The sequence below is a fragment of the Talpa europaea genome (assembly GCF_964194135.1).
Source record: "Talpa europaea genome assembly, chromosome: 10".
Taxonomy (NCBI): Eukaryota; Metazoa; Chordata; class Mammalia; order Eulipotyphla; family Talpidae; genus Talpa; species Talpa europaea.
In genome coordinates this window covers 9,113,700-9,140,966 of record NC_140077.1, presented here as the reverse complement: position 1 = coordinate 9,140,966, position 27,267 = coordinate 9,113,700, and the positions used below count along the sequence as shown (strand labels likewise).

Here is a 27,267-nt window from a genome sequence, read left to right as displayed (position 1 = left end):
TGAGAAGGTTAGCAAACTTTCCTGCCCACTGAAGTCAATCAAATAAAGACAACTGGATCTTCCTTTTAGAACTCAGTATTCTAGTGCCTCTGATGGTTTTGCCTTATGTAGGTACAAAGATGCAGAAGATATGCAAGATTAGGCTCCTGGGCATTTACAAAATGTTTAAAAACTCCAATTAGTCAGATAACAAACAAAAACCTTTAATATCTAGGTTGCTTATATGTGTGATTGTTGAATAATGGGAAAACGCTGGTTGAGTGTTCTAATCACTGATATTCTGCAGTTTTATTGATTCTGAACATGTGTTCGATCATTTCTTTATTCAACAAGTATTAATCAAGAGCCTCCCAGGAAGCAGGAATTGTTCCAGGTGTTTGAGATACACCAGAGAGCAAAACCAGCATCCCCAAATTCCTGCCTTCATGGAGCTTCCATCCTAGCAGGGGAAGAAAGTAAGCAGTAAATATAATAAAGTAGAAAGTATGATAGAAAGTAATTGCTGGGAGGAAAAACGAAGGAGGATACAGAGGAGCCAGAATTTGGGAAAGATGAGTTACAATTTTAAGTAGGGTGTTCAGAATAGGCCTGATTGAAAAGCAAGGAATTAATGGAGATGAAATAGTAAGTCATGTAGCTAGTAGGAAAGTACATTAGGCAAGAGCGCACAGCAGAAGCCAGGGGCCCCAGGTGGAATGATACTTGGTCAAATAGCCAAAGTGGAGGGGGAAGCGGAGGGAAGAAAAGGAGGGACAGAGTATGGGCAACACCATATACTAGATGTCGCTGTGACCAACGTCCTCCCTTGACCAATTTGATTCTCCGTCAAGAGCCGAGAGTGCTACTGGCCCAAAACACGGGAATGGTGTCCCAGACCAAATAAAGGTGCAACACTAGAGTGTAAAGACTGATTTAAAAAGCAAAGGAAACATTTCACCTTTTAATTGCTGATCTGACTTCAAAGTGCTCTGACAATTTAGGTCTGTGAAGTAAAACAATGTGGTTGCTTCTGCTTTACGGTTAGTCTAACCGAGTGAACTTGATTATCAAAACCAGACGGAAACAGCCCTGCAAATAATCCTTTCCATTCCTAGCAGCTAGGCTAGGTTCGGGAATCTGGATAAATCATGTGAGTTACTTTTAAAACCTGCATGTAACTACATTAAGACAGACTTCCTTTACTCCTTCAAAAGCTAAGTTTAAATAATAATAAATAATAGTAATAACCATGTTCATACACAAAATAGTTGGATTCGTTTGGACAGTTTAACTGCACATAATAGACAGATTTTTCAGAGAGGCGTTCTTCTTTGCTACGTGACTATCAATATGAAAATACATGGCATTAGTTATTTCAGCTAAAGAATGTCAAGAACTGAATAATCAAGCATTAAGTTACAAAGTTTAAAAGTTAATACAGCAGCACAGAGTATTTGTATTAGAGCTTTAAGTAGATAAATTAAATTGAAATGTGTCTCTTAAGCAGTCATTGAACAAGCAAGATGAGAAATAAATTGAGCTTCACATGGGCCTTTATGGCATCTAACAACTGTGTCTGTCAACACATGGATCCTTTTCACTGTCAATTCAACACACATTTTGCAGACCTTGGGCCTGCAATTATTTCATTTCCTTTCTTGGAAATGTAATTTCCACTTACTTTTGGAGAATAAAAGGCAGACAAAAGGAAGAAGGAGTTGCAGTATTTTCTGATTAAGATTATCTGTGTAAAATGGTAAAAGAAAAAAAAATCTATACACACACACTGAAGCATTTCTCAGAAACTAACTTGTCTCAGCCAAATTGCTTTTGTGTCTAGATATTGGTTCAAATGTAGCCAGATTGCTGATGTCAAATTAGGTGTTAAACAAATTTAATAGGAAAGATGAAGAATGAATATAGATCATCTTTCTGTTAGAACTGTTCAAATGACTCCAGTCAAAAGAAAGAAAACACACGACTGCAGGAGAAAATGTGCTTTAAACACAATGAAATTAGATAAAACTGTAAATCTGAGAAGAAGGCCATTCATTCCAAAAGAGGGGGAAAAAAAAAGTTAATAGTACCAATGGGAGAAATGTGCAAGAGTGGAAGAAAATACCGGTTGGCAAAAATAGATCTAAACTGAATTCCAACTTCATTTGTCCAGGCTTCACCTTTTAAACTAAGACAGGTAGAGGTACAAAAAAAAGGGAGTTCTTTCTCTCTTGATAGAACAGGAAATCAGAGGTTTAATTAACCGTGATTACAATACTCCGCTGATCTGATTTGTCTCACCTCTTCCTTTTCCTTAAGTGACAAACCAGCTGACATCCTGGCAAGAGAACTAAAGCAAAACTAGAATAATTTCAGAAAGAGCTTGCCATTGTTATGAAACAAATTGATCCTTCACCAGATCTGTCTGAAACACATTCAATAGCAGGATTAACTCTTTGACAATCAAAGTGCCACTTTGGAGCAAGTCCACGTATATAACTCTTTACATTGGATATTTTAATTCCCAGGGAAGAGCAATATTAAGGCACAACTTTAGCTAAAGACCAGAAAATGAGTTTGTAAAAACGTACCCTTCAAGTACATTTGAAGATCTAGTGTCTTCCTTGACTACTCTTGAACTATTAAGAGGTGTAGGTGTAATCTTGATCTTAATCTTGAAAGGATGGTTAACTATATTCTGATGATGAATAAGTATCACCCAGGACAATTTATTGCGTAGAAGAAGAATCTGATGACTAAACCAGTTTAGGAACTCTCTTTACACGTATCTGCTTTGGATCAGAGGTAAGACCTATATGGTAGGAGCCTAGAATCAAAAGTTGGCTCATCAAATGCAGAAAGAAGAGTATTTGCTGGCCAAATCAACATCTCTATAGAGAGAAATCAAGCAAAGCAACACACAAATCAGTCATCACAGATCCGTCTACACACTACTTAGTAAAGAGCGACGTTACTTACTGAAACGCAACCTTGGAACTTGCGCATCCTTCCAATTTACACGACCCTTCACCTGGTTCAGGTGTTGGGGGGGACTGGCTGTTGAATTCTGCCTCCAGAGTTTTCTTGTTCAAGGCTGTTCTGGATACAGAACCCAACACAGGCATGGATTTGGACTCTGAGGTGGCTAATATCCCGGTTGGACCTTAAAACCAAACACATACCTCAAGTTTAATAATTCTGAGTGATACTTATTAACATGGCACTGAAAAACAGATTAGTTGAAAATCCCTTGGGAAGAGAAAAGGCCAAGTTTTTTAAAATTTCAAGCTGCAAAAATGTTCCTACAAGAAATGTGCTCTGCTTTGGTGGTGCTACGCTTTTCAGTGCACCAGGACCATGCTGAGAAATTGTCTTCACACCTTTAGGAAACCACAAAACCCAAGCCCTAGCTCCCTCGCTGACCAGAGTGCTCAGTGGGTTTGTGGAAATTCTTTTCTTCTGGCAGAGTGTGGCTTTCTGACAGCCCTACTTGAACCATTTGGCCTCTCAAGAGTTAATGCTTCCCAAAACTCAGCTCTGCATTTTAAACAGAAAATGGAACAATGTCAAAGGCTCTTTTTAAAAGGCTCATAAAGGCTTCTTGAGCATTAAACAGCTTTTATGAACATTTTCATTTTAATGTGATTGAGAAGTAAGTGGATTTATTTCCCCTTAAAATAGAGACACAGGATTATAAAAATTAAGTGGCAAAGAGTTAGGACTTTTCTGCTCTTTGGGACAGATTTTTAAAACAGTAAAAGGGCTTGTTACTGAAATTATTGGCATATCAAGCTAAAAATTCTGGGCCCTGGAGCCAAGCGCCATCATTACTTTTTATTCAGTCTCTAGTTAGGCACTATTTTTGACAGTTTTTCTCAAAGCAGGATTCTAATGTGTGTTTGTTGAAATTTCAGAAGGAATTCTTTTAAAACAAAGAAATTTATAGTCAGTCACAAATGTGCAAATAATATTAGAACTTCTAAAAATTAACCTAGAGAATACTTTTGAGAGGTGCCACTAAGAACAGGACAAAACCTGGGAGACTCTTTATACTTAAGAAATGTCAGATCAACTCCTAAAATGGAAAGTACTAGAGGGTATATTCCAAAATGATTGATATTTAGCTCTGGAATTTTATTCTTGCTATATATAAATGTGTCTGATGTATTATATCAACAATGGCATCCTAATTTGAAGAACCTATCTAAGAGACTAGAAATTTGTTCAGCCATCCTGTTGTGCCACCTTTAGCCTTGCTCTGTGTGGGAAGTACAGATTGCCTGGGGTCTAGGGGAAATCCTCAGACTAGAAAGTATCATATCTGTTTTCCTCATTTATTTCATTTATACAATCTAGGAAGACACATTCATGATATTACTGAATATTCAGGTTCCTTTCCAACTATGTTGAGCCTCACATGTTGTTGGGAAGGTGGAAATAAAGAGAGAAGGACAGAAAGATCAAGAAAGAAAGTTCCTGAAAATAAATATATGAAGTGAATTCAAGATTCACTTAAGCTCCATTCTACCCTTGGATAACTGTTGACTACTACATTAGATAGTTAAAGCAATCTCTCCTTGTAGGGAAGCAAGATCTGTTTCTGAATACACCAACCCCTATTGCTTATTCTGCAACTGAAGCCAATTCAAAAAGCAGAGCCAGAACTCTTATTTTTCTTACATACAAAAAGAAAGAAAAATGCATAATGTTTAAGCGTATTATTATTTTTATGACTGCATCCTATTTAAGTTGCCCAGTATATTTCAAGAGGTACTTGATGCTCTTTAAAATGCTTGGTAGGCCACATGTCTAGGCAAAACAAGGGAGTATCAGTTAGGTCCATAAGAAAAATCCTAGGGCCTCCCCGGTGGCTCAGTGGTTGAGCGCTGGGTTGCCAAGCTGCCCGCGGCCTCTGCAGCGCCAGTTCGATCCCCGGCTGCTCCCCGGCCACCGGCCACCCGGAGGAGGGTCCCACATGGCATGCGGACCTCTCCTGCCGCCCGCTGCTCCCCTCAGCAGTGTACTTCGGTCCTTCTGCCTGCTCTGCTCCCCGCTCTGGCTCTGGTGAATTCTCTCACCCCCACCCCCAACCCTGCACTTCTGACTATACCCAGTGCTGTATAAATAAATAAATAAATCTTTTAAAAAAAGAAAAATCCTAAAGGAAAAAAATACCACACTGACCGCTGGGGAGATACTAACTAACTTGGGATCTGTGTTCTGCAGCCCTCAGGTTACCTTGCCCCCTTGGGTGCTTTCTCTACTGTTGTGACCACACATTTAGCTTCCCTAGTAGCCTCCGTTGGAAGAAAGAAAATTTTTGGGAGATTCAAGACTATCTGAGGCACAAACCTATCAAACTGATCTCTATAATTTGCTCCCACCACACATGCAGTTATATTGCTTTAGTTTCTCATTTTTCACTCCTGGAATTGTCACTTTGTCATTTCATGACATTTATAAAAAGACTTTCATGTAAATCTCTCTTCTGGTTTGATGCTAGGAGAACATTTGTAAAAAATATAGTAGGGCCTCCCCGGTGGCACAGCAGTTGAGCGCTGGGTTGCGAAGCTGCCCGCAGACTCTGCAGCGCCGGTTTGATCCCCGGCCACCAGCGAGGGTCCCATATGGAGCGCAGACCTCTCCTGCCGCCCGCTGCTCCCCTCAGCAGTGTACTTCGTCAGTCTGCCTGCTCTGCTCCCTGCTCTGGCTCTGGTGAATTCTCTCACCCTCCTGCGCTTCTGACTGTACCCAGTGCTTGTATAAATAAATAAATCTTAAAAAATATATATATAGTATACTTTCTTCTGCTAGATGAAAGTTTATAAGTCTGTTTTCTCCCCTCCCTTTTTTCTTTGGCTATTAGGAAGCACAAAAGAAAACTTCTGCTCAGCTACAAGTTTCTCTCTTCACATGTGCTTCCTCCCCACACTGCCAGTTACACTATTTTTATTTCTCTATCCCAATATTGATTCTTTTGAATATTCTCTACTTTCCTCAAATGATAAATTGAATATGTATCTATTAGAATATAATAAATGAAACATTCTCACCATGCCCATAACCTGTGTTTTTCCACCTTTCTCCACTCTTCGAAATAATCACATTCTCATATTGACTGAGATGAAATGTTCTCTCCTTGAAAACTAATGCTGAAGTGGTGAGTGCTGTTGTACTAATTTCAAGAGTGAAGAAGCTTCCAGAGGATCAACTATGTCAGAGGCAAAATGCAGAGCACAAAATGGCGTCTACTACATCCTAAAAAATAATGTCTGCCACGAGTATTTTAAAGACGAAATATTGGAAACAATGATTAAGTCACAAAATAAATGATGACTCATTATGAAGACGGGGCAGATGCTTTTAAAGTGAGCCCAAGGGTGGGGGGGAATCCCTCATAACCTTCCTGAGAGGTGGCTATTCTTTGGGGGAATGGGGACGTGTAATTCTGATTAGATTTTAACGGCAGAATTTCCAGACCACACTAAAAACTGATGAGCTGTTTTTCTTTTCTTTTCTTTTGTTTTTAGGAAGGAAATGAAGGTTTCATATCTCTTTATAATACTAATCTGATTGGTATTATGGTGCTTTTGGTTCAAAGAACCAATGCACCCCATTGTTTGAGTAAATCCCTAGGTGAAATTAGAACTTGATGATCAAAAACCAAAATTCTTAATATTGTAGCAAGTTAAATTCAGTAAGGATGACTTTGAAAATTTAAACAATGATTAATAAGTTGACTGAAGTGCATCTAAAAATTTCAGCCAATTACCAATAGTGGCTGATTAATTTTACTTTGGAGAAGTTGATTTTTTTTTAACTTTGGAGTAGTTTTTAAAGCTGGTGCCCATGCCACAGGGAACCAGGGATGAATAAACCTGATAAAGATTTATATTAGTTCCTGTGACCAAGCTGATCAAAACTAAAACCAAACAAAATTAAGTTCTGAGACAGATTTTGAAGACCAACACTTGTACATCACGACAAAATGCAAACTGAGCTCAAGCCTTGCTAGGAAGTTCACTTACAGTGATGGAGATGGAATTTCTTATTCATTTGGTGCACAGAGGCAATAAAACAGAAACATATAAAAATAAAGATGATTTATCTACATTTGCAACTGAAGTGTGAACTATTTCTACAATCTATTGTGTGCTAATTTTGTGCCAGGCATAGAGCTATAAGAGAAACAGTGAGGATCAAGCTCTAGCCAGTAGGTGGTACTCATGGCCAGTTCAGTGGTAGAAGGCAGAGCCTTTAGACTCCATTTCCTGAATGGGGGAAGCTGCTGGTGAGGAAGGATGTCTGTGAAGAAGTCACCAACTTGAAGTGTGTGGCTTTGGCTTGGACCTAGGTCTCTGCTCAGCAGATACTATAGGACAGATGGCATCTGGGCATGTGCCTGCCGGTAAATTTTCCTTTCTCTCTCCTCCCCCTTTTCTCACTCTTTGTGTAAATAAATTTTGTTATTGCTATTTTATTTCTTCTGCCTGGTTTTAGCTTATGTCTTATGTTCATAAGTATGTGGGTGAAGCCCATCAACCGGGTAAACAGGAAGCAACCCACTGGGTTTACTCCATTATAGTGCTAAGCACATTTGCTACACTGACTTCCTTAATCCTTAGAATAATCCTTTGAAGTAGTACTTTTATTAACCTCATTTAATAGATGAAGAAATTGAGGCACAGAGATGTTAAGAAATTTGCTTCAGGCCAAGCAGCTGAGAGATGACAAAGCTGGGATTCAAACTCAGGAGTCCTGATTCTGATTCTGGGACCTATATTCCCTGCTATATTGTTGTTAGAGCCCTCCTGGATGCCTTTAACCAGGGCATCTTGCTTTAAGCAAGGTAGGGATCTATAAAAGCCCGATTTCTTACAAATATATAAATACAGCATTAAATAAATAACTTACAAATATATAAATACAACATTAAATAAGCAACATTAAATAACTAAGCATTTCATTTCTTGGCAATATCCTGAAGTACCTTTGACTATCCATTACTTCTCACTCATATTAAAATAAATAATTTTTAAAATATGATTTCATGTTAAAAAGGGATCTATAGAAAGACGTTTCTGAGAAGAAGGACAGAGCTGTGGAGAATCAAACCAGCTTACTACTGCTATCCGCTTCTGCTGTCACCTTTCTGCGACGCAGAATCCTTTCTAACTCAGTTTCACTGTTTTCAGTGTGAAGGGATTTTAAGCTTCTTGAACTAGTGGATTTGTTAAGTGCCCCCTAAAGTGAAAACAAAACAAAAACAAAAACAAAAGGGTTAATGTCTTAATACAATAAACAAAAGAATATAAAATCAAATTACCAAAACATTACCAGAATTTGAATGGAATCAGGAAATAAAATGAATTTGCCATATACATATATATATTTTAATGTGGTCATCTTCAACAAGATACAGTGCTGGATCACTTAAGATGATGTTAGTGATGATGTAAGATGTTAGCTTTCATATCAAAAGAACGGCACAAGAACTCCTCTTGATGAGCTGCCTACATGAGAGCCGGGGGTGGGGAAGTACTTGCATATCGATGATTAAGATTCTGATGGGTGTTGATCCACTGCATGGAGAAGAGAACAGATGTTGAACTCACCTTCGAAGAATATCTTGATATGGCAGCCATAAGCTACTGAACCCAAATCCCTGTGGCACTGACAAATGTGTGGCTGATTCTTCAGAGAGAATAACCTTGGTGGCACACTGGGTAGCAAAGGTGTGGCAGCCCACGGAGGCACATGATGCTCTCTCGTGGCCTCCCAAAGAAGCAGTGAAGTGAGTACACCTTGACTTCAGAGTGAAAGAGGAAAGGTTAATCATTCAGGGTGGAAAGGAAGGGTCTGGGGTCATAATTCCATCTTCCTAAAAGAATATATTATTAGGGTCTAGAAAACACTAAAGGAAACGAGAGATGCCATAAAGCTGGGCTCCTACTAAACTCAGTACTGACTTCTAAGACGACAGAGACAGACCCAAGCAGCGGCTCCTTCCCGGCCTCCTCTGGGAAGGATGTGGCAGGGAGAGAGCTGTGGTTTTCCATCTCCATTGCCAGACAGCTGTTTGTACAGAAATCTGGGTGATGTACTTCTTGCATGTAAGGATTTAGCACCCCACCATTACAAAGGGCCCGTTTTCTTTCATAAGAAATGCCTGCTACTTCTTTAAAATAGTCTTCCACAGTTAATGCCTCAGGCCTGGGGGTAGGAGAGGAGAAACCAAGAGAACCATAATCTCCTGATCTCCTGATCAGAGAAAATCAGAACCTCGAGTCTGGTATAACTGGCCAGACTTCATGCCACAGTCAAAAGGCAGTTTTTCACCACTAAGGCTCACACCCAGACTGGCCTTTTGTCATCTCTGAGATGGCTGAGGGCCTGCCTTAATCCTGATCCCTGCCCTCTGCCAACTTCCTGAAGGATTCTAAGAATTCTGTTGGTTAAAAATGGTAACTCATGTTTCTTCTTCAATCTATAAAACAAAAAAGTAGCTTGTAAAGTCAGGCAGTTACAAACATTCCATGATATAGGTTATCATGTTGTTTTGTTTGGACAGGTTTCTTCCCCAAAATTGCTTACAGTTATAGAAAAGCAGCCTGTTGTCAAAGGCGGAGAATGGCTAATAAGATTAGATTATAATTTTTTGTTGTGAGCTACCTGACCCAAGCCAATGTGTAAAATACTTAGATAAGGTTTATATTTTAATCAAGCATATAATACCCTCCCCCCAACCTCTGTCTGCTTTTATTACAAAAATTTGTAAGATATATTCAAAGGAAAATCACATTATATGTAACATTATAGTAGTATTTTATACCTTAAAAATGAGATGATTAGGTTTCTTATTTAACAGTTAATCTGGAACAGCTAACTTAACAGTTAACTTGGTTTATTTATTTAAACGTTAATCCAGATCTGTACCTAATTATCAGAGAATTATAAAGAATGAAACTAATACTGATAAAGTAATAAAAACAGAACAAAAGCCGATTTAGATAATTTTTTAAAAATGTGCTAGAGAAACTATTCTCAAATCATTTGTGTCTACGATTTTTAAAAAATCTTAATAGATGCGTCACTTGTAAATGGATATCTGCAAAACTTATGGTCAGTACTATTAAAATAACTCATAAAACTACTACATTGTTTGAATATTAAGGACATTCTGTGTAATTTCCCAGTGGCTGGACTTAATTCAAGGAAAGAGTGTGCGTGCGTGCGTGCGTGTGTGTGTGTGTATGTGTGTATTGTGTGTGTGTACATACACATCCATGGTTCAGGGGTATCTTTACTGAAGAATTTATGTTCTGTAGTACTCTCTGTTTTCCACTTGGTTGACATCATGACTTCCCCAAATTCCTGACTGTGTGGTAAGCTACCTTCTTGTCACACCTCATACTGAAAGAATCCATTTTCCAAGTTCTAATCCTTGAATCCCAAACTTATTTCGTCACTCACTGATTCATGATGATGAGCTAATTCAAGAGCAAACTTTTAATATAGAAGCAATTTTGGAGGGAAGAAAGGTTTCTGCATGACCCTCCACTGATATTATCAAAGAGCTCAGATTATAAAGTACCATGTTGTCTTAATTTAGAAACTAACATTAAATTTCTTCATTTTCTAAGAAGAGAAATCAAATTTGCCAACTCTTGGGTTTTGGGCCAGGAGTCAAGATCAGTCAGCAATGGGGCTGAACCTTGGACTTAACTCTTTGAATTCCCAAACCAGCCCACTATTGCTTCTTCAAACCATTTGATCATTTAATAATCTTAGCCCCCACAGTAGTTAAATGTTCATAATACTGACTTAAATTGTCATGTGACAAAACTAAGTATTCAACAATTTGCGGGTATTCTGAACAACTAAAGCTGCTCCAGAATTTCCTGAGAGAGACTTTTTTTAAAAGCTGTTCTTCTTTGATTTTGAGACAACTGAACTTGGTTTATTATTTGTGTTGATTGTTTTCTTCAGAAATTGTCATTTCCACCCAGAGTGACTTTGAAATGATTGGAGTGACTCCAGGGGTTTCCAAAGCTGCAAAACTCTTGTGTGGATATGGGAAATGAACCATATATATATTTTTTAATCTACAAAATACTCAGCTTTAAAAAATTAAGTGTAAACAGACTTGGAAAAACAAGTTCGGTAAACACAGGGACTTTAAAAGTTGGCTTGAAAGCTGTACAACTCAGAATGTAATAAGGTCCCATCTCCCATCTGCTACCTTTCAGCAGTGGGTAGGGCTTGAAGTTGTGGATGTCCTTACAACTCAGGTCACCGTTTTACATTAGTCAAATGCCTTATACTGAGTTTATTGCTGGTTTCTGTTCCAGTTCCACAGTGGAACTACCCCCTTGCATATTCTTTCCATGTTTGCTTCTCACATGCTGGAAAAGTGAATTTGGTGCTGTAGGCACTAATGAACTTCAGCAAGAGCCACCAATAGAGCCCCATTGGATGGCGGCTCGCTTGCTCGCATACTCTCTCTCTCTCTCCCCCGCCCCCCCTTGCTCACAATAATCTAGATGGTTATTTGGCACTAAGGGATTGAGAGTTACAAATGGTCCATTGTCTCTCAAAAAACAAACAAACAAACATAAAAAAAAAAAAAAAACTACAGGGGTAGCAGAGACTGCCCATTTGGCAAAGAAGAATAAGGAGAGTATGAGTCCATTTAAAAAAAAAACCTTACTGCAAAGAAATATTGCCCAAATAATTGCTATTAGTGATACAATAATGCCAGACTAAAGTAAAAAATCTAATTATAAATTCAGGCCAAGGAGGATGGGATGATTTGTAGAAAGGAATTATGCTTTGCAGATTTTTAAACATAAGTTATTTCACACAAATCAGTTTCACAAGTGTCTTTCTTGAAGGGACACAGAATTATAGCAAATATGACTACACAATGAATATGATTTTTAAGAGCACCACTATAATTCAGTAAACTTGTTACCATCCATCATTATCAGAGAGTAGCTATCTTGGATAATCAAATACAGGGATGTTATATAAATGTCTGTCTGATTTTTCAAATAAATTTAATTTTTAAGAGGTCAAACTCAGTATGGCTTACTCTTTCACGATGACCAGAAGTATACTCTAGGCCCACATGATGCCCTGAGAATATGTGCTACAGTGGGAATTAGCATTACAACATGGAGACAACAAAAGGGACTGTCCTGGTACTCCTTAATAGAACACTGGATAACAAAATTTCTCATCCAGGAAAATAACCGCATACTTTTACAGTGGCTTTAATACTTAGGTAAACCACTACAGTTAGCCACTGATAGGCCTCTCTTGAGTACTAATTCCACTTACCTAAAACTTAATCAAAGTAATTAAGCTATTAAGAGTTAAGTCTACTGCTTCATGTTTGATGAAAATAATTTTGTTTACCTCAATTATGTGGATGTCTAAATGCAATGCATAATTAGCACAGTAACAACAAACATGGGAATATTCGTTCTGTGCCTCTGCCCCCATGTCTGTTGACTTACTGTGCATAATAACTGGTATTGAGACTGCAACAGGATCTGAGAACAGGGATTTCTGTATCTGAAACATTTCCTAAGTGAGGCATTTGTCTCTGATAGCAATTGTTGGGTGGGGCAACACTCATTTATTCTGCTGGTGAAAGTTCAGCCTTTGGGGAAAAAAAGATTATTTAGAAATGGGCATTAAGAGTGTTCACCAACAAATAGAGTTACTTTTAGAAAATGAAATGAGTAACATAAAGGGACTCTAATTTGTTCTCCAATTTATCATCCAATAATTTTTTAAGCCATGGAGAAAAGCAGACTATAGCCCATATACTAATGGATTTGGGTAGATGCTCAGATTTATGTTTAAATTGCCAAGAATTCTACTTCATGTCCTGAAGTAAGGTGCTAGCCATACATGAGACTCTACTGTGTTTCTGGTATTAATAAATATGTACTCATCCTCATATCTGTCCAAACACTTGATAGTCACGCTGTAATGCAAAGATTGGAGGTGAAGAACAGGATACACTGATTTGATGAATGTGTAACCATCCTTTTAAAATAGAAACAAGTGAAGCTGGATACATTACAACATATGCCATGGAGGGTCCCTAGCAGGGCAAGTAAATGCTCCATAGAAATGAGGCTTACTGTAAATGGACATAAAGCATATGAAGACCAATTACCCATAAAAACAGATTTTTAAGACATTCTTCTTTCATTTACCCATTAACTAAATAATAAGCTGAGATCTGGCCTTACCAGTATTCCTTTGAGTTCATTCACTGCACTTTCAGAGCCTTTTGCAGATTCTGGCTACAATTTTAAGAAGAGAAAAAAAAATGAGTAGTTCAGTTTTAAAACACTAAACAAAGACTTTTATATAGCAAATACTGGTAACTTATATTGACAGTGTTTTTTAATTAGGTCTACATTGTAAGGTTAGGGAAAAAATACACAATATGTTAGTGTTCCCAAGGGGTGCGTAAGTAGAAAATTAGAAGCAATACTTCTGATAGCAATAATTAGAAGCAAAAGTAAAAGAACTCAATCTCCCATCCTCTACAAATCATTAGGTCACCTCCAGTTATCATATAGATAGAAAAGATTTGGTAAACACTAGATTTCAAACATATAATTCAAAATTATTCAGAACTTTTTATAAGAAACTTGTTTCTACTTGTGGGAATGGACAAGCAAGGAATGGGAAGGCAGCAGAGCAGGGCAGAAAGCAAGCCACGGGGCAGAAACCTCTCTCAGCATCACGAGCTCCAGGCCAAGGCCAGTTTACAAAGACCAGCAGGTCTGGTTTCAGCAATTTCACAATAGCACTGAGTTAAGAGCTGGGCCCAGCAAAGGACCTGGCTGGCGGGAGAACGTTACATCCCGCAGCAGAGGGCCTCAGAGGGTGTACAGGCCAATCCCCTCCTCGTACTCACGAGGAAAGTTACACCTTGAGGAAGGCTGTATTTGAGTCTGGTGTCTGGAATACAAGCCTAGGTCTCTTCTTCCCAAACTTCGAACAAACTAATTTGAAATGAAGTTCTGTGTAATATTTGTCTGCCCCATACCACCAAACAGTCTCTGTGGCTCTCTCAACTAATTTAATGGAGGGGAAATCTCAGCATGAGGCTCTCTTGAAAAAGATCAGAAAGGCCTCTGATTCTCCCCATACTGCGCCCTTTCACACAGGACAGAGATGAAGAGAAAACCTGCAAGACAGAAAGACAGAGTGAAAGGAAGCCCCCAGTCCCCTCATTCCTGGGAAGGAGTGAAGGCTCACTTCTCCCTCATCAAGAAATGGGAGGTGGTTCATAGCAACCTATAATCCTTTCCTCTCAAAAGATAAGAACAAGAGCCCATGCCAGTCTCAACAAATGAACTGTGAGGGAGAGAGAGGTTTGCTGCTTGTGTACAAATTAGACTGGGCATCCAACGCTCACAGCCTAGGCTTCCTGTGAAATATACATGCCGTCAGTGGCAGTTGAAAGTGCCAGTCATCAGCTCTAAGACACCAGCTTTAACCACAGCAGCGCTGCCAGCAACATCATTTAGAAACTCTGCAGTTAAATTAGTATTCTCCAGGCAGGATTGACTTCTGCAGGTAAACCGTTCAGGTGACCAGCTGTGACTTTTGAGCCAATGCCCTGGCTAAAGGCAAACTCAAAAGTGCTGCTTGCAAGCAGGTGCGCTCCGGCTGCATCAGCCTTTGGAAGCTTGGACCACTGCTCCTAATGGGTGACATTTCAGGGGAGCACTGATGGTCCTGGGGCAGCGGCTGCACTCATGCATGCTGTGACCATTTGTTTTAAAGGTTATTGACCAGGTCGTCATTTAAAGATTACCAGCAAATAACCCAGCCGTCCACTGGTCCTTGTTCAGCTGTTTTCCAGATTTTGACATTACATAACGGACAGCTGTTGGAAGAGCCGTGGTAAGAAAGAAAAAGGGCAAAGTGATATTCTGAAAATGAAAGTACATATGGAACATTCACTGCTTACGATTTAAGAAGGTTTCCACATTTTTCTTTCTAAACTGATTTTGTTGGGGCCTCCCCGGAGGCGCAGCGGTTGAGCGCTGGGTTGCGTGGCTGTCCGCAGCCTCTGCAGGCTGGTTCGATCCCCAGCTGCCGGCAAGGGTCCCACATGGTGAGACAGACCTCTCCTGCCGCCTGCTGCTCCCCTCAGCAGTGTATTTCGTCAGTCTGCCTGTTCTGTTCCCTGCTCTGGCTCTGGTGAATTCTCTCACCCTCCCGCGCTTCTGACTGTACCCAGTGCTTGTATAAATAAATAAATAAATCTTTAAAAAAGAAAGAAAATAAACTGATTTTGTGTCTTTCTGACACTGCATTTTTCTCTAGTAATGTCTGGTTTCACTTATTCTTCCCTTAATAGTCATGACATGAAAGTTATAAAAATGTATTCTGTTCCAAGATGCCCCTACCACCCTGTACTTGAAAGTACTTTCACACCTTAATACATTTAATCCTGACACCAGCTCTGCATTTGATAGAGCAGGTGCACTCCCTGCTTTGTGGGGAGAAAACTCTGGAAAGTTGCATGTGCAAGGGCCCCACCTGCAGCAGCAGAGTAACCAGATACCAGTGCCCAAACAGTGGTGCCAGGCTGTCCAACAACCCAGCGCCTCTTCCACATCCACATCCTGTCGTGGCTTCCTTTACAACTGTATTCAGAGCACTAACACCAAACTGAATTACTCTATGTGGTTGGCTGAAGCGTCCATTTCCCCAGATGCAAGTCTATTCTTGGAGTTGAGTTTTTCTCCCCCTTTCCAACCCCCTTTCGGACAGCCCGTACTATGGCCCCTTCTGCCTTCTCGACAACAAAGTGGCCACTTTAAAAGCTCAGAGGAGGGGCCTCCCCGGTGGCTCAGCGAGTTGAGCGCCACGCTGTGACACTATCTGCAGCCTCTGCAGCCGCGGGTTCAATTCCCAACCCGCCAGGGGGAAACCCACATGGCGAGGCAGACCTCTCCTGCCTTGCCCGCTGCTCCCCTCAGCAGTGACTTCCATCCGTCTGCCTGTTCTGCTCCCAGCTCTGTCTCTGGTGAATTCTCTCACCCTCCCATACCTCTGACTGTGCCCCAGTATTTGCATAAACAAACAAACAAACAAACAAACAAATAAATAAGCTCAGAGGAATTTGTGCTAAACAGTCACCACACTTGGTAACACTGATTCAGCTGAAGGGGGGTATCCTTGACAGTGAGAAAAAACAAAGTTCAGTCTAAAGGAAGAAAAGCTTCAGTCTGTTGACACCTTATGAGAGTGAGGAAAGAGAAAACATTTTGCAAGAAAAATGTCCAAAATTCTAGTATTGGATGTTTACAAAGGACATATATACTGGGGGGGGGGGGCCCACACTTAGACTTCCATCCTTCCTTGAGTGCTGAAGCCCTCACGATGGTCAAGTTTAGAAGGCTGCTGATGACATGTAGGTGGCAAGTGTTTACTTATATATACATACAATTTACTCCTTGAAATGACCTGAAATAGGTGTATGGAATCAATGAAAACAACCCTACAAATGTCACTAGTTTTCCAAAGTTGTCTTCCATCCTTTCTGGCTTTATTATATGATTCCCCTCCCAGATGTTTCCCTGCACCACCCCCTGCCCTGCCCCTCGTTAAGATAGAACTGAAGGAGGGCAGGGTTTTTGCCTTTCCTCTGTGCCCACAACTGCACCCGGCACACAGTTGAGACTCATGAAATATTTGTACTGATACAAATGCAGCAGGAATTAAAGAAAAGAAAGGGCACCTCAAACTGTTACTTGCTAGGCCAGCACCGGCGGTGACATGGCTGCCTACTCTCTGCAGAGATTGAGGGTTACTCTAGGTCAAACGCTGTCTTCCCGAAACATGTCTATGTGGAAGTTAAAGCTTTTGTGACACATTAGCCTTATGCTAAGATTTGACAGTCTTGATGTGGCTTTCATCAAATCTCAAATTTTTACATTTCAAAAAGGAAACATCAAGAGGAAACAAGTGGCCACGCCTCACCTTCGTCTTGGGTCTGGTAGTCTGATTAACCGGTCTGAGGTGAACTCCCTTTTTAATTCTGTCCATCATCTCTTCAACTGCTTGCCTCTTCAGATCCGTGACTTCTTCAGCTATTCAAAACATACACGTAAAATCATCTTACGTTACAGGAAAACAACGACTCCTATTTTTGGTGACTTAGAAAGACTGCACTGTGTAATTATGCACAGTCATTTTTCAGACAGAGTCACAGAATGCCAGCAATTTACTACAGTTAATGGCTACCAGGTAATAACAATTCTCTAGGTTAAAAAAAATCTGGTGATAAAATACGTGCGTTACAAAATAAGAGTTACAAAATTTAAGGTCTGCATTTTTGTGACCTTGAAGTCAATACTGGCTTATCTGTGTTAAACAATTAAAGTGGATTTTGTTTCATTTGTCAGCAAAATGACAGACTTGAATTTCTCCAAGTCTTTAAAAACCTAAATAATAATTCATCGTTGCCTCAAAAATGTCTTTATAACTTAAGATACTTTCCATGTCAAAGAAATCATCCCCCAAAGGAGAAGTTATTAAAAGTCCATTGGAAAACAAAAGATCAAAAAGATCGTTTCCTTGCTGGAAGATAGTCACAGTCAACAGAAGAACAGTAAAATCTATTTTTAAATTACCATCTTTTGTTTAAGAATCCCATGGGAAGGAAATATTGAAGGAAAGCTTTTTCAACCCTTTTTAAATTGTCAATGTTAAAAGAAAAAACACATCTAGAAATGATTGCAATTAAGTAATTAAACTTGATAAAAATTATTCAACTGTCTATGTCTAACCTTCATACTATTTTGCTGCAAAGACACTAAAGTTGTTAATCAATTAGATGAATTCAGCTGAGGTGAGCTTAAACCTGTTCATGAGAGCAGTGAATCTGGTCCGTCTTGAAGAATAGCTTGCCCAAATGCACTGAATCTATTTGGAATACTTATCACCATTAATGCGGTTCTAGATCTTGTGTTTGCTTCCATCTAACTCACTGTAGCCATTGTTATCTTTAAATATCTCATAGAGACCTTTCAATTAGCATCTTAAAGAGTCTCTATATTGCCCAGCATATAGTGGGCACTCAAGAAGTATCTACTTATTGACTAGCTCCTGGCTTTAAATGGCTATTAATGATTTTGGAATCTGAGCACAAATAACTAAACCCAAAGGCTGACTTTAATGGAGGCAATCACAACTACATCCCCAGGATGTAGGCCTGAATTGTGGCCTTCTCTGCGGCATGGCGGGACATCACTCTAACCATGGCGGCTCTTCCTCTCATACATATGCCTTAGGGGTGTGACTAAGCAAGTCCAGAAGAGTCCACCATTCTCACCTCAGCAGCACCACAGCCACAGGTTCTGATCTAGCCTTGACTACAAATCATGCCATGCCATGCTCCCAAGTCATGAAAGAGGGAATTAACATTTTTCAACATCCTAATGTTTCTCAGATTTAGAAGTCAAAAAAATATCTTTTGCCAGGCAATGTGGGAAACATGGCTCTGAAATCAGAACTCATCCACCAGAAAATAAGACGAAACTGTGGTTCGTGTACCCTGAAGTAGCATTTTGTTGGGTAGCTTCTGTTGATGGCTCACAAACGTCACCGAGGGCCCAGAGAAGACTGTTGCTCTGCACAGAAATTCATCATTCATTCACACACTCACTCACTCGGTGTCTGAATCCCTATTAAGCAATGTTTATGCTGACCCTATTTAAAATCAGAACAGATAAACCCAGATCTGCCATTCAAGCACCTGGTAACCTGTATGGGTATGGAATTTAATCTTGGAAATTAAAAAAATAATAATAATTTTCAAAGACCATTTTCAGAAAGGCTGCCATTTTGAGTGAGAGTCGGGAAGAGCTGCTTGGCAGCAGGAAGGCTGCCTACAAACAGATCAGCTCCCTACAAGGAATGACTGAAACCCCATTAAATGCACCATACAAAAACTAATTAAGGCAGACAGATGGAGAATGATGGTCAACAACATTCAAATCTGCTGCAGCATCTAACATAGCAGGAATTTAAAGTAGTTTCTTATATGTGCTTGCCAGAATCATAGTGATAATTCAGAGAAGTGTCACTATCTTTATTGTGCAGATTATAAACCAGGCTTTAATTTCTCAGTCTTTTTCAAATGTAAAGACTTAATTGGTCTTAAGGGAAAGAAATCATTCTTATCAGATTCCCTACTCGGGCACAATACAAGGCCATGCTAGGTTCGCTACACAGCTTTCTCTCTCACCGACCCCGTTTTTGAACTAGCAAAAAGCAATCTATATGAACTTCTAAACTATTAAGCAGTCTAATAAATCTGCACGAATCACCTACAGAGAGCTCATGGTATGTTTTGTAATTCTTTCTGCAATCACGCAGTTGGTAATTGTCTCACAAAAGCATGTAATCAGGGGGACAATAGAAATATGCAGGATGCTGGAGATTAAAGAAAAGGGACAAATGAAGACAACAGGTCTAATGTTATCGAACTGCCACAGGAAAATAAAATCAAATGTTCTTTGAGTTAGTGCTTCAAGATCAGTCCTGAATCAGAAAGCTACATGGAATTAATTGAGGCTTAAATTTTAAGACCCACTTGAAAAATAAGTTAGTTATGCAAAAAAAAAAAAAAACCCAAAAAAACAAAAACCCACAGACAAAACCATCACCGTGCTGCTCAATAAAACCTCTTGTTATTACCTAAAAGAAACTAGAATGAGTTTCTAAATTCCACAGGAATTTTCTCTTTTCTCTTTCAGTAACACTACTGAAAAGGCATTTAAAAAAATCTTACGTCGGGCCTCCCTGGTGGCGCAGGTGGTTGAGCGCCGCATTGTGAGGCTGTCCGCAGCTTCTGCAGCGCGGGTTCAATCCTGGCTGGCTGGGGAGAGGCCCTTATGGCATGGCAGACCTCTCCTGTCTTGCCTGTTGCTCCTCTCAGCAGTGTATTTCAGTCCGTCTGCCTGTTCTGCTCCCTGCTCTGTCTCTGGTGAATCTTCTCACCGCCCCCACTGCCCCCGACTCCCAGCGCCTCTGGCCTGTACCCTGGTTCTTGTATAAATAAATAAATCTTTTTAAAAAATCTTACGTCACCACGGTGTATGAAATTTCTTAAGTACATTTATGGGTGGGTAAGGTTGACTTAGACCTCAAGTCATAAAGTCAAGGACATTTCCTTTACTGCAATGATGACAAGAATTTGCTGAATTATGAGTCTTTGTGCCTCCAAAGAGTGGTTGGTTCTGAGTCCATTATTGTTTTCAGTTTTTTAAACTAACATTTTGAGTGCTTTTTAGGTACTGGGTACTAATCTACACACATGTTGTGAGTCACTAATTCTTACAAGCCCTATGAAATAATAATGATTATCCCCACTCTACAGATTAGCAAACTGGGATAACTTTATTGACCAAAGTATGTGATAAACAGCAGGCACACTCTGAATTCTCAGAACTTGCCTAATAAATGCACTTCTATCAGTGTTGGACTTATTTACTTTAAGCCCTTTAAGCTATCAAAACTATTTCTAAACTATTGGATAGGAATTCCCTATGCCTAAGTTTTTTAAGAGCTATAACCCAGCAATAAAAGCTTCTCCATTCATGAGTTCTAGTAAGCCCACCAACTAGAGTTTAAAAGGCATCATAAGATGCTAACAGAAGAAAATACTGACAGCAAGGCTGGCCCCTATGTTATCACTGCACATATCAATGGGTCACAGAAGACCCCAAAGCTTGATGCTCCACATTCATCCATCATGCATTCAATCATTGTTGATCGATTCATTCAAGAGCCACTTTTAGTGAGCACAATTAATGAGACACTATAAATAATGCCCTTGAAGACAGTGGGTGATGCTCGGCCCATGGGTGGCTGTGGCACCTATCACATCAGGCAGCAGGATTTAGCATCGCTCTAGCTTGGAGGTTCTTCAGCCACTTCTGCGTCAGTCAGTCTGTTTAGATTCTCAAAAGAATAATCCAGTACCCATGGATGTGAGAGAAAACATCTGAACTGTGGGTGAAACATCATTGCCATGAGGAAAACTAATGGTCTCCAACACTGAGGGTTAGTAAGTTCTAGAATACTTTTTTTTTTTTTAAATGTAAGGATCCTGTGGAGGTGAACAAGCTGATGATGTAATTTACCTAGAAGGGAAAATCATTTTACTGTGACAGCCCTCTTGACCCTTTAAGATGTACCAACTGTCTCAAAACAATAAGGAAAACAAACAAAATTTAACTCTGCATCAGTATTAACCAGGCGCCTCTGTTCAATACGAAAGCCCTTCACCCTCCATTCCCCTATCTTCACGTTGTCCTCAACATCAGCCTTTCCAGCCCCCTCATCTGCTCTCATTCTTTCACAGTCTGTTACCACAGGCAGTGTGATTAAAACAAAAGACAAATCTCCTTGTACTGCACTGTACTACCTCCCCGAAGGTCAATTTCAAAACCCTGACAAGCCTGCAGAGCCTGCCTACTGACCTCCTTTCTCACACTTTGTGTTCTAGGAATATCAACTCTTTGTGTTTCTCAATATGCCAAGCTCCCTCCTGACTTTAGACTTGGGGATGTGCTCTCCCACCACCCCCACTGAACTGCTTTTATTCTAAACACCTCAGCCCTACTTCTAAGACCACAACTACTGAAACATCACTTTCTGAGGCCAGCAGTGCACATCCATAACCCTTAGAACCTTATACTCCTTCTCCACCATATGTGGAGATGTTCTCTTTAAGTAATTAACATTTAATTGGATAATCACTTATTTGCTTCTTTTCTCCCCCACGCAAATCTAACTTCTACCTCTTATATCTCCAGTACATAGCAGCAGTCAGTAGCAGATGCTTGACAAAGTCTTGGTGTACTTGTTGTCAACTACAAAAAGCCTTTCTCCAAATTTCTCATTTGGAATTGCTCCTTCTCTTTACATCACAAAACACCTTACCCCTTAATGAGAGCACATCACCCCAATATTTCACCTTACAGCAATGCAGTTATTTCTTCTCTCCACAATAAGTGACAGGAAAGCAATGGATGGTTTAGCTATTAAGTTCTTCACATTTCTCCCATGAAAAAGCTGTTCATAGTCAAAGAACTCCACAAACAGGTGGGTAAATGGAAAATGACACACCAAGAACATTGAAAGTAACCCAGCGAGGGTAAGGCTTACTTGCTTCTGGCTGAGCTGCCTTTTCTTTCTTAGCACCACTGCCGCCGGGGTGGGACCGCTTCCGGATCATGGACATGAGGGATCTTTGGGAGAAAGAAGATCAACAGGAGAGTGACTGGATGCCTACAATCCAAGAGTACAGTAATCCAACAAAAAATCCATCTCTTCTCTAGATGCATGATACGCAACTAGAATTTCAGTAGCCCACTTTCCACTTTTAATAACTTATTAAACTATCACTTTAAAAAAAGAAAAAGATGTCTGTTCTCATCCCTTTTTGTGTGAAACCAAACTCACTATGGAGGAGAGGACTGTTACAATCACTAATACAATGCAAAGACATTTGCAGAGTAAAAGAGGTAAGAGAAAAAACTTCCAACATCTATGTCTAAAATTCAGAAACAGCTATTTACGTAATATATCTGCAGAAGAAAGGAGGAGGAAAGAATTAGGGAATATTCTTGGGAAATATCTACTTTTTTCCAGCTGTCGGCTGAAGGTAGGAGTATTCAGTGTCTGCTCCATAACATTTCCTGGGAGGGGCGGGTTTGGGAGGGCCTCTCCTTACCTTGGCACTACTCTCTGTATTACCTTGGCACCTGTGATTCTGAAAGCAAATTTTGAGCGTGAATTTTTGTACATAAAGATTATGAAGCAGGAAGTTATTTGTATTACTCAAAATATTTGTACATCTTTACAAGAATATATATTCAGCACTGAAAACACCTTAAGTAAGGAGAGAAAGTGCTGGCCTTCAGTGATCTCAACTGATGGGCGTAGACATGGTACCCAGAGGAAACTAATGTGTAATATTAAAAAAGAACCATTTATCAAGCTGAGACTTAGACTATAGAGAAAGTAACATGGTCTCACAGGACAAAATATCTGGGGCCAGTAAGCCAAACCTCTGGCTAGAACTGCCCCCTTTCACAGAATGTCAGTTTAATGGATAAAAGCTTCAAATTTCTCCCCACCGTGGAACAATTCAATGGAAATATTCATCTTGAATTTCTTCAAGGAGAGGTATTCTCCGTACCCGTGGTGACGGTTAATCTGATATCAACAAGGCTCGTCACAGGGGCTCAGACATGTGATCAAACATGACTCTCGGTGTTTCTGTGAGATTTTTTTTTAATGAGATTAATGCCTAAGTAGCCTTCCTTCATGTGGGTGGATCTCATCCAATGACTCTGAAGGCTTGGAGAGAACAAAAAGGGGGCCCTCCCTAAGAAGAGTCCGTCCACCTGACTGCCCTGAAATTAGGACATCAGTTTTTCCTGCATTTTCAGACTGAACTGACACAGCTGTCCTTCCTGAGCCTCAAGCCTGGCAACCTCCAGACTGTAGGCTCCTCCTTGGGCTGCAGCTGTCAGTTCACCCTGGAGGCCCTTGGACCTGCTGGCCTCTATAATCTTATAAACCATTTCCTTAGAATAAACACACGTATCATACACATATGTACACACATATGTGAAGCCACAGGCCCTGGCCTTTTCCCTGCTTTATTTCTATTCAAGATCTACATTCGGGTAAAACAAGTATCTTAGAAAATCCTAATTAGTTGGATTCAAAATCCACTGAAATGCAACACATACTCAAATATAAGTCTTTAACAAGAAAGTACTTACCAAAAAAAATTAGAAATAACAAATTATGTCTCATGCTATTTAATTCATCTTAAAATCATTGATATTACTCGATGAAGATTTTCTTTGGACTCATAAAAGTGTTCATGGCTTAGACATACATAGTCTGAATCCTGCTTTCATTTCTCAATATAACTGTAAAGTGCTCTTTGGGAAAATATTCTATTTAGGTTATACTTTATTTTTAATCCCAGGAGCTCTCAAGATTTCTCACTAACAGCAAGATTCTAATCACTCTCTAATAGTTCTCCCTCCTCATAGATGGCAGTGACCTTTCCTATCAGCTCAAAATTCTAGACCTTAAAGAAAGATCAAAGTAATGAATTGCCTATTTTAAATGTCAAATTCAGAATATCTCCTGCAGATTTAGCTACCCAGGAGAGAAAGAATTTAAAATACCTGAAATTCTTTCAATTGACTCTTAGATCGATCACGTGTAAAAATTATTTTGCCTTAACTACTTCAATGGCTTAAAGTAGATTATTCCTTACCCTGCTCAGTAAGGAAAACTAATGAGAATCTTTTTAAAAGGCAAAGTTCCATTTTCAGCATTGTGTGGGAGGAACATGCTATGCATCCTATTTGGATGGATCAGCAAAGGTGTAAAGTATGAATAATGGCTTCTCTGTGTGAAAGGATTAAACAAATAACATGAGTTAATGAAAAATAGAAATCTAGCAAAATTTTACATGCCATTTGTTCAAGAATAAATGACAAAGAAACAGCTAATGTCATGACATGAGGGGGTAAGATGTCACCATTTCAAGTAAATTGTCTCTCATATTCTGAATTGTGGGATGAAAAACCACAAACAAAGAAGACAAAACTTGACTCTTTGTGTCCAAGGGTGCACGGTGCTAAAGGCAAGTGCTCAATAACAACAAGTCACCTTCACGTCCAGAATCGTGAGTCCATGTCTGCATATATGATTTCCTCTAGCAAGAATTTAAACATAGGGCCTCCCCGGTGGCGCAGCGGTTGAGCGCTGGGTTGCGAAACCGCGCGGCCTCTGCGGCGCCGGTTCGATCCCCGGCTGCTCCCCGGCCACCGGAGGAGGGTCCCACATGGCGCGCAGACCTCTCCTGCCGCCCGCTGCTCCCCTCAGCAGTGTACTTCGGTCCTTCTGCCTGCTCTGCTCCCCGCTCTGGCTCTGGTGAATTCTCTCACCCTCCCGCACTTCTGACTGTACCCAGTGCATGTATAAACAAAACAAACAAACAAAAACCAGCAAACAAATAAATAAAGCATGCCTCTATTAAAAAAAAAAAAAGAATTTAAACATAACTTCTTATTCTTATGGAAGGTTTCCCTATTGGCATTATCAAAGGCTTAATAACGAGGCTAGGGATAAATATAATGAGTACTTTTACTTCAATTATCAGTTTATAATAACTAGTTCTGATAAGTTTGAGTTTGGTACTTTTATTTTTCAAATAACTAAACCAGAGTTTTTTTTTCCAAATTCAAAATAGTCTTAGTTAAAGCAAATCCTGATGTTATGAAGTGAAATTTAAAACTGTCATATCAAAAAATAAAAGCACATCTAGCTCCTGGGTTTGGCACATCCACCCAGGATCCGAACAACTACAACAGAATACCATGGGTCACAAACATGTCCCTGCCAGCTGGTAAGGCCTCTTCTCTATCTACATGGGAAAAAGGCAATGAAACACTGGTCTTTAGAAAACTCACTAAGAAAATACTAGCTGATATCTTCCGTACTTTTTACCTCCCCTCTGCTGATGCAATCTCAACCATTTAAAGAACAAACAGAAAAAGAAGCCACTGTCACAAATGGTCGGCTGTCGGACAAGGGCTGTACCTGATGCCCAGCGGTCCTGCTGTGCGTACCTGATAGGGTTGGGAGGTGGAGGGGGGAGTGGTGGTGGAGGAGGTGGTGGTGGAGGAACTGAATTCTCAGACTGGTTCACCCGTTTCTGGAGTTCATCCACTGCACAGAGAACAAGCATTCAGAAAAGAATGAAAACAAGCAAATTAACACATTTGCACTTGTAATGGAACAAAACACAACCTCTCTCAAGATCAAGTTCTTTTTATTAAGACAAAGTCAAAAATTTCAATACCAAATGCAAAACTTCTTTAACTTTTGATCATTCAGGCTACTATCACTAGCGTAAAAGAGGCCTTCTGTACGTTGCTTTTACTAGCGTAAAAGAGGCCTTCTGTACCATCTTGTTGCTGTATACACAACTACAGAAAAGAGGGGGAAAAATTCAAGACAGTGGCTGGATGGTGGGGAGTAAGGATGTGAGTAGGTTGAAGAAATGCTTGTTAACAATAGAATATACTTCTCAAACACTAAGAAATTGTTAATACTTGACTTTGAAAGTTATAGACCAAGAATTAATTTTAAAGATGACATTTAGCAAAGAATTTTAATAGCATACTTTCCTCCTCCACTTTGTTTCTTTCAAGAACTGCAAACACTGGAGTTCTTGATTTTAACCAGACTCACTCTCAAATGTCTGTAACTCGGAAATGCTTTGCTCTTTTGAAGAACATTCTAGAAATATAATTTACTCATTCAATTCATTCAAGTCATTAATGACCAGGTAAGCACTAAGCACCAATAGTGATAAAGGGCCCGTGCTTGGTGCTCTTCCAGACAGAGCACCTGACTTCAGGGAGTCCATCTTTAGGGGTTTCACATGTGTCATAGGTGTGAAACCCCAGGTCTGGGCCCCACCAGCAAGCGCTGTTTGCAGGGAGGAACAGCTCCCGCTCTCTGCAGCCTTCCGCTTCCCGAGACTGTACCCCAGGCATCTTTCCATTTGTTTCTACCCGCCACCCCGCAAGAAATGGTGTGGGTTGTGCTTTCCATCACTGAGAACCCTCCAGTTAGTTCATCTTCACACGTCTGTCTCTCCAAAGGGAATTTGAGTTCCTCAAGGACAAAAGGTAGGGCTTCTTTTCTTTTGCATTTCTTATAGTATCTGAGGGTAGGCTCGGACACAGCAGATCCTAAATAAAATAGTTCAACACTAACCCTCAAATCTCTCCAGGGTATGCCCTCTATTTGTGAGGGCAGTAGTTCTGGCTACAGGCTGCCATGAAATTCACTAAAAAGTATGGAATATTTCTTAATTTTCACTCAAACTTTAAAAAGTAAATTATAATACTTTTTCATTGTGGATTAGAAGGCATTGAATATTTTGTAAGGGAAAAAAGCCTACTTGGTTTTTCTGTACGGATTTCAAAATTCTAGTATAATATTAACCAAAAATATCTGAAGTGAATACTGAAGCTGTTATAAAGGAAATGACCTGCCTCCTTAAATTACCCACCTTCCCGCAGAAACTTATTACTTATCCCCATGTAGTCATGCAACGCACACTCTCCTGTTCCGCCTTCTAGGACTGAATGAATAAATCCTTTGATTTAAACATTCCCTGGTGTTTTA

The 27,267-nt window shown here is 39.9% G+C and overlaps 1 protein-coding gene across 1 annotated transcript in view; it reads right to left on the bottom strand.

The window, feature by feature from the left end:
- SHTN1 (shootin 1) overlaps nt 1-27,267 on the bottom strand; it is a gene marked incomplete at both ends in the record, with an annotated part of 92,444 nt that overhangs the window by 10,128 nt on the left and 55,049 nt on the right. The window contains 6 exons of the mRNA XM_084245244.1: nt 2,956-3,139; nt 8,100-8,220; nt 13,245-13,298; nt 17,005-17,114; nt 22,201-22,283; nt 25,698-25,797. Of these exons, the coding sequence (XP_084101370.1) occupies nt 2,956-3,139; nt 8,100-8,220; nt 13,245-13,298; nt 17,005-17,114; nt 22,201-22,283; nt 25,698-25,797 (652 nt within the window). The remainder of the gene's footprint in view (nt 1-2,955; nt 3,140-8,099; nt 8,221-13,244; nt 13,299-17,004; nt 17,115-22,200; nt 22,284-25,697; nt 25,798-27,267) is intronic.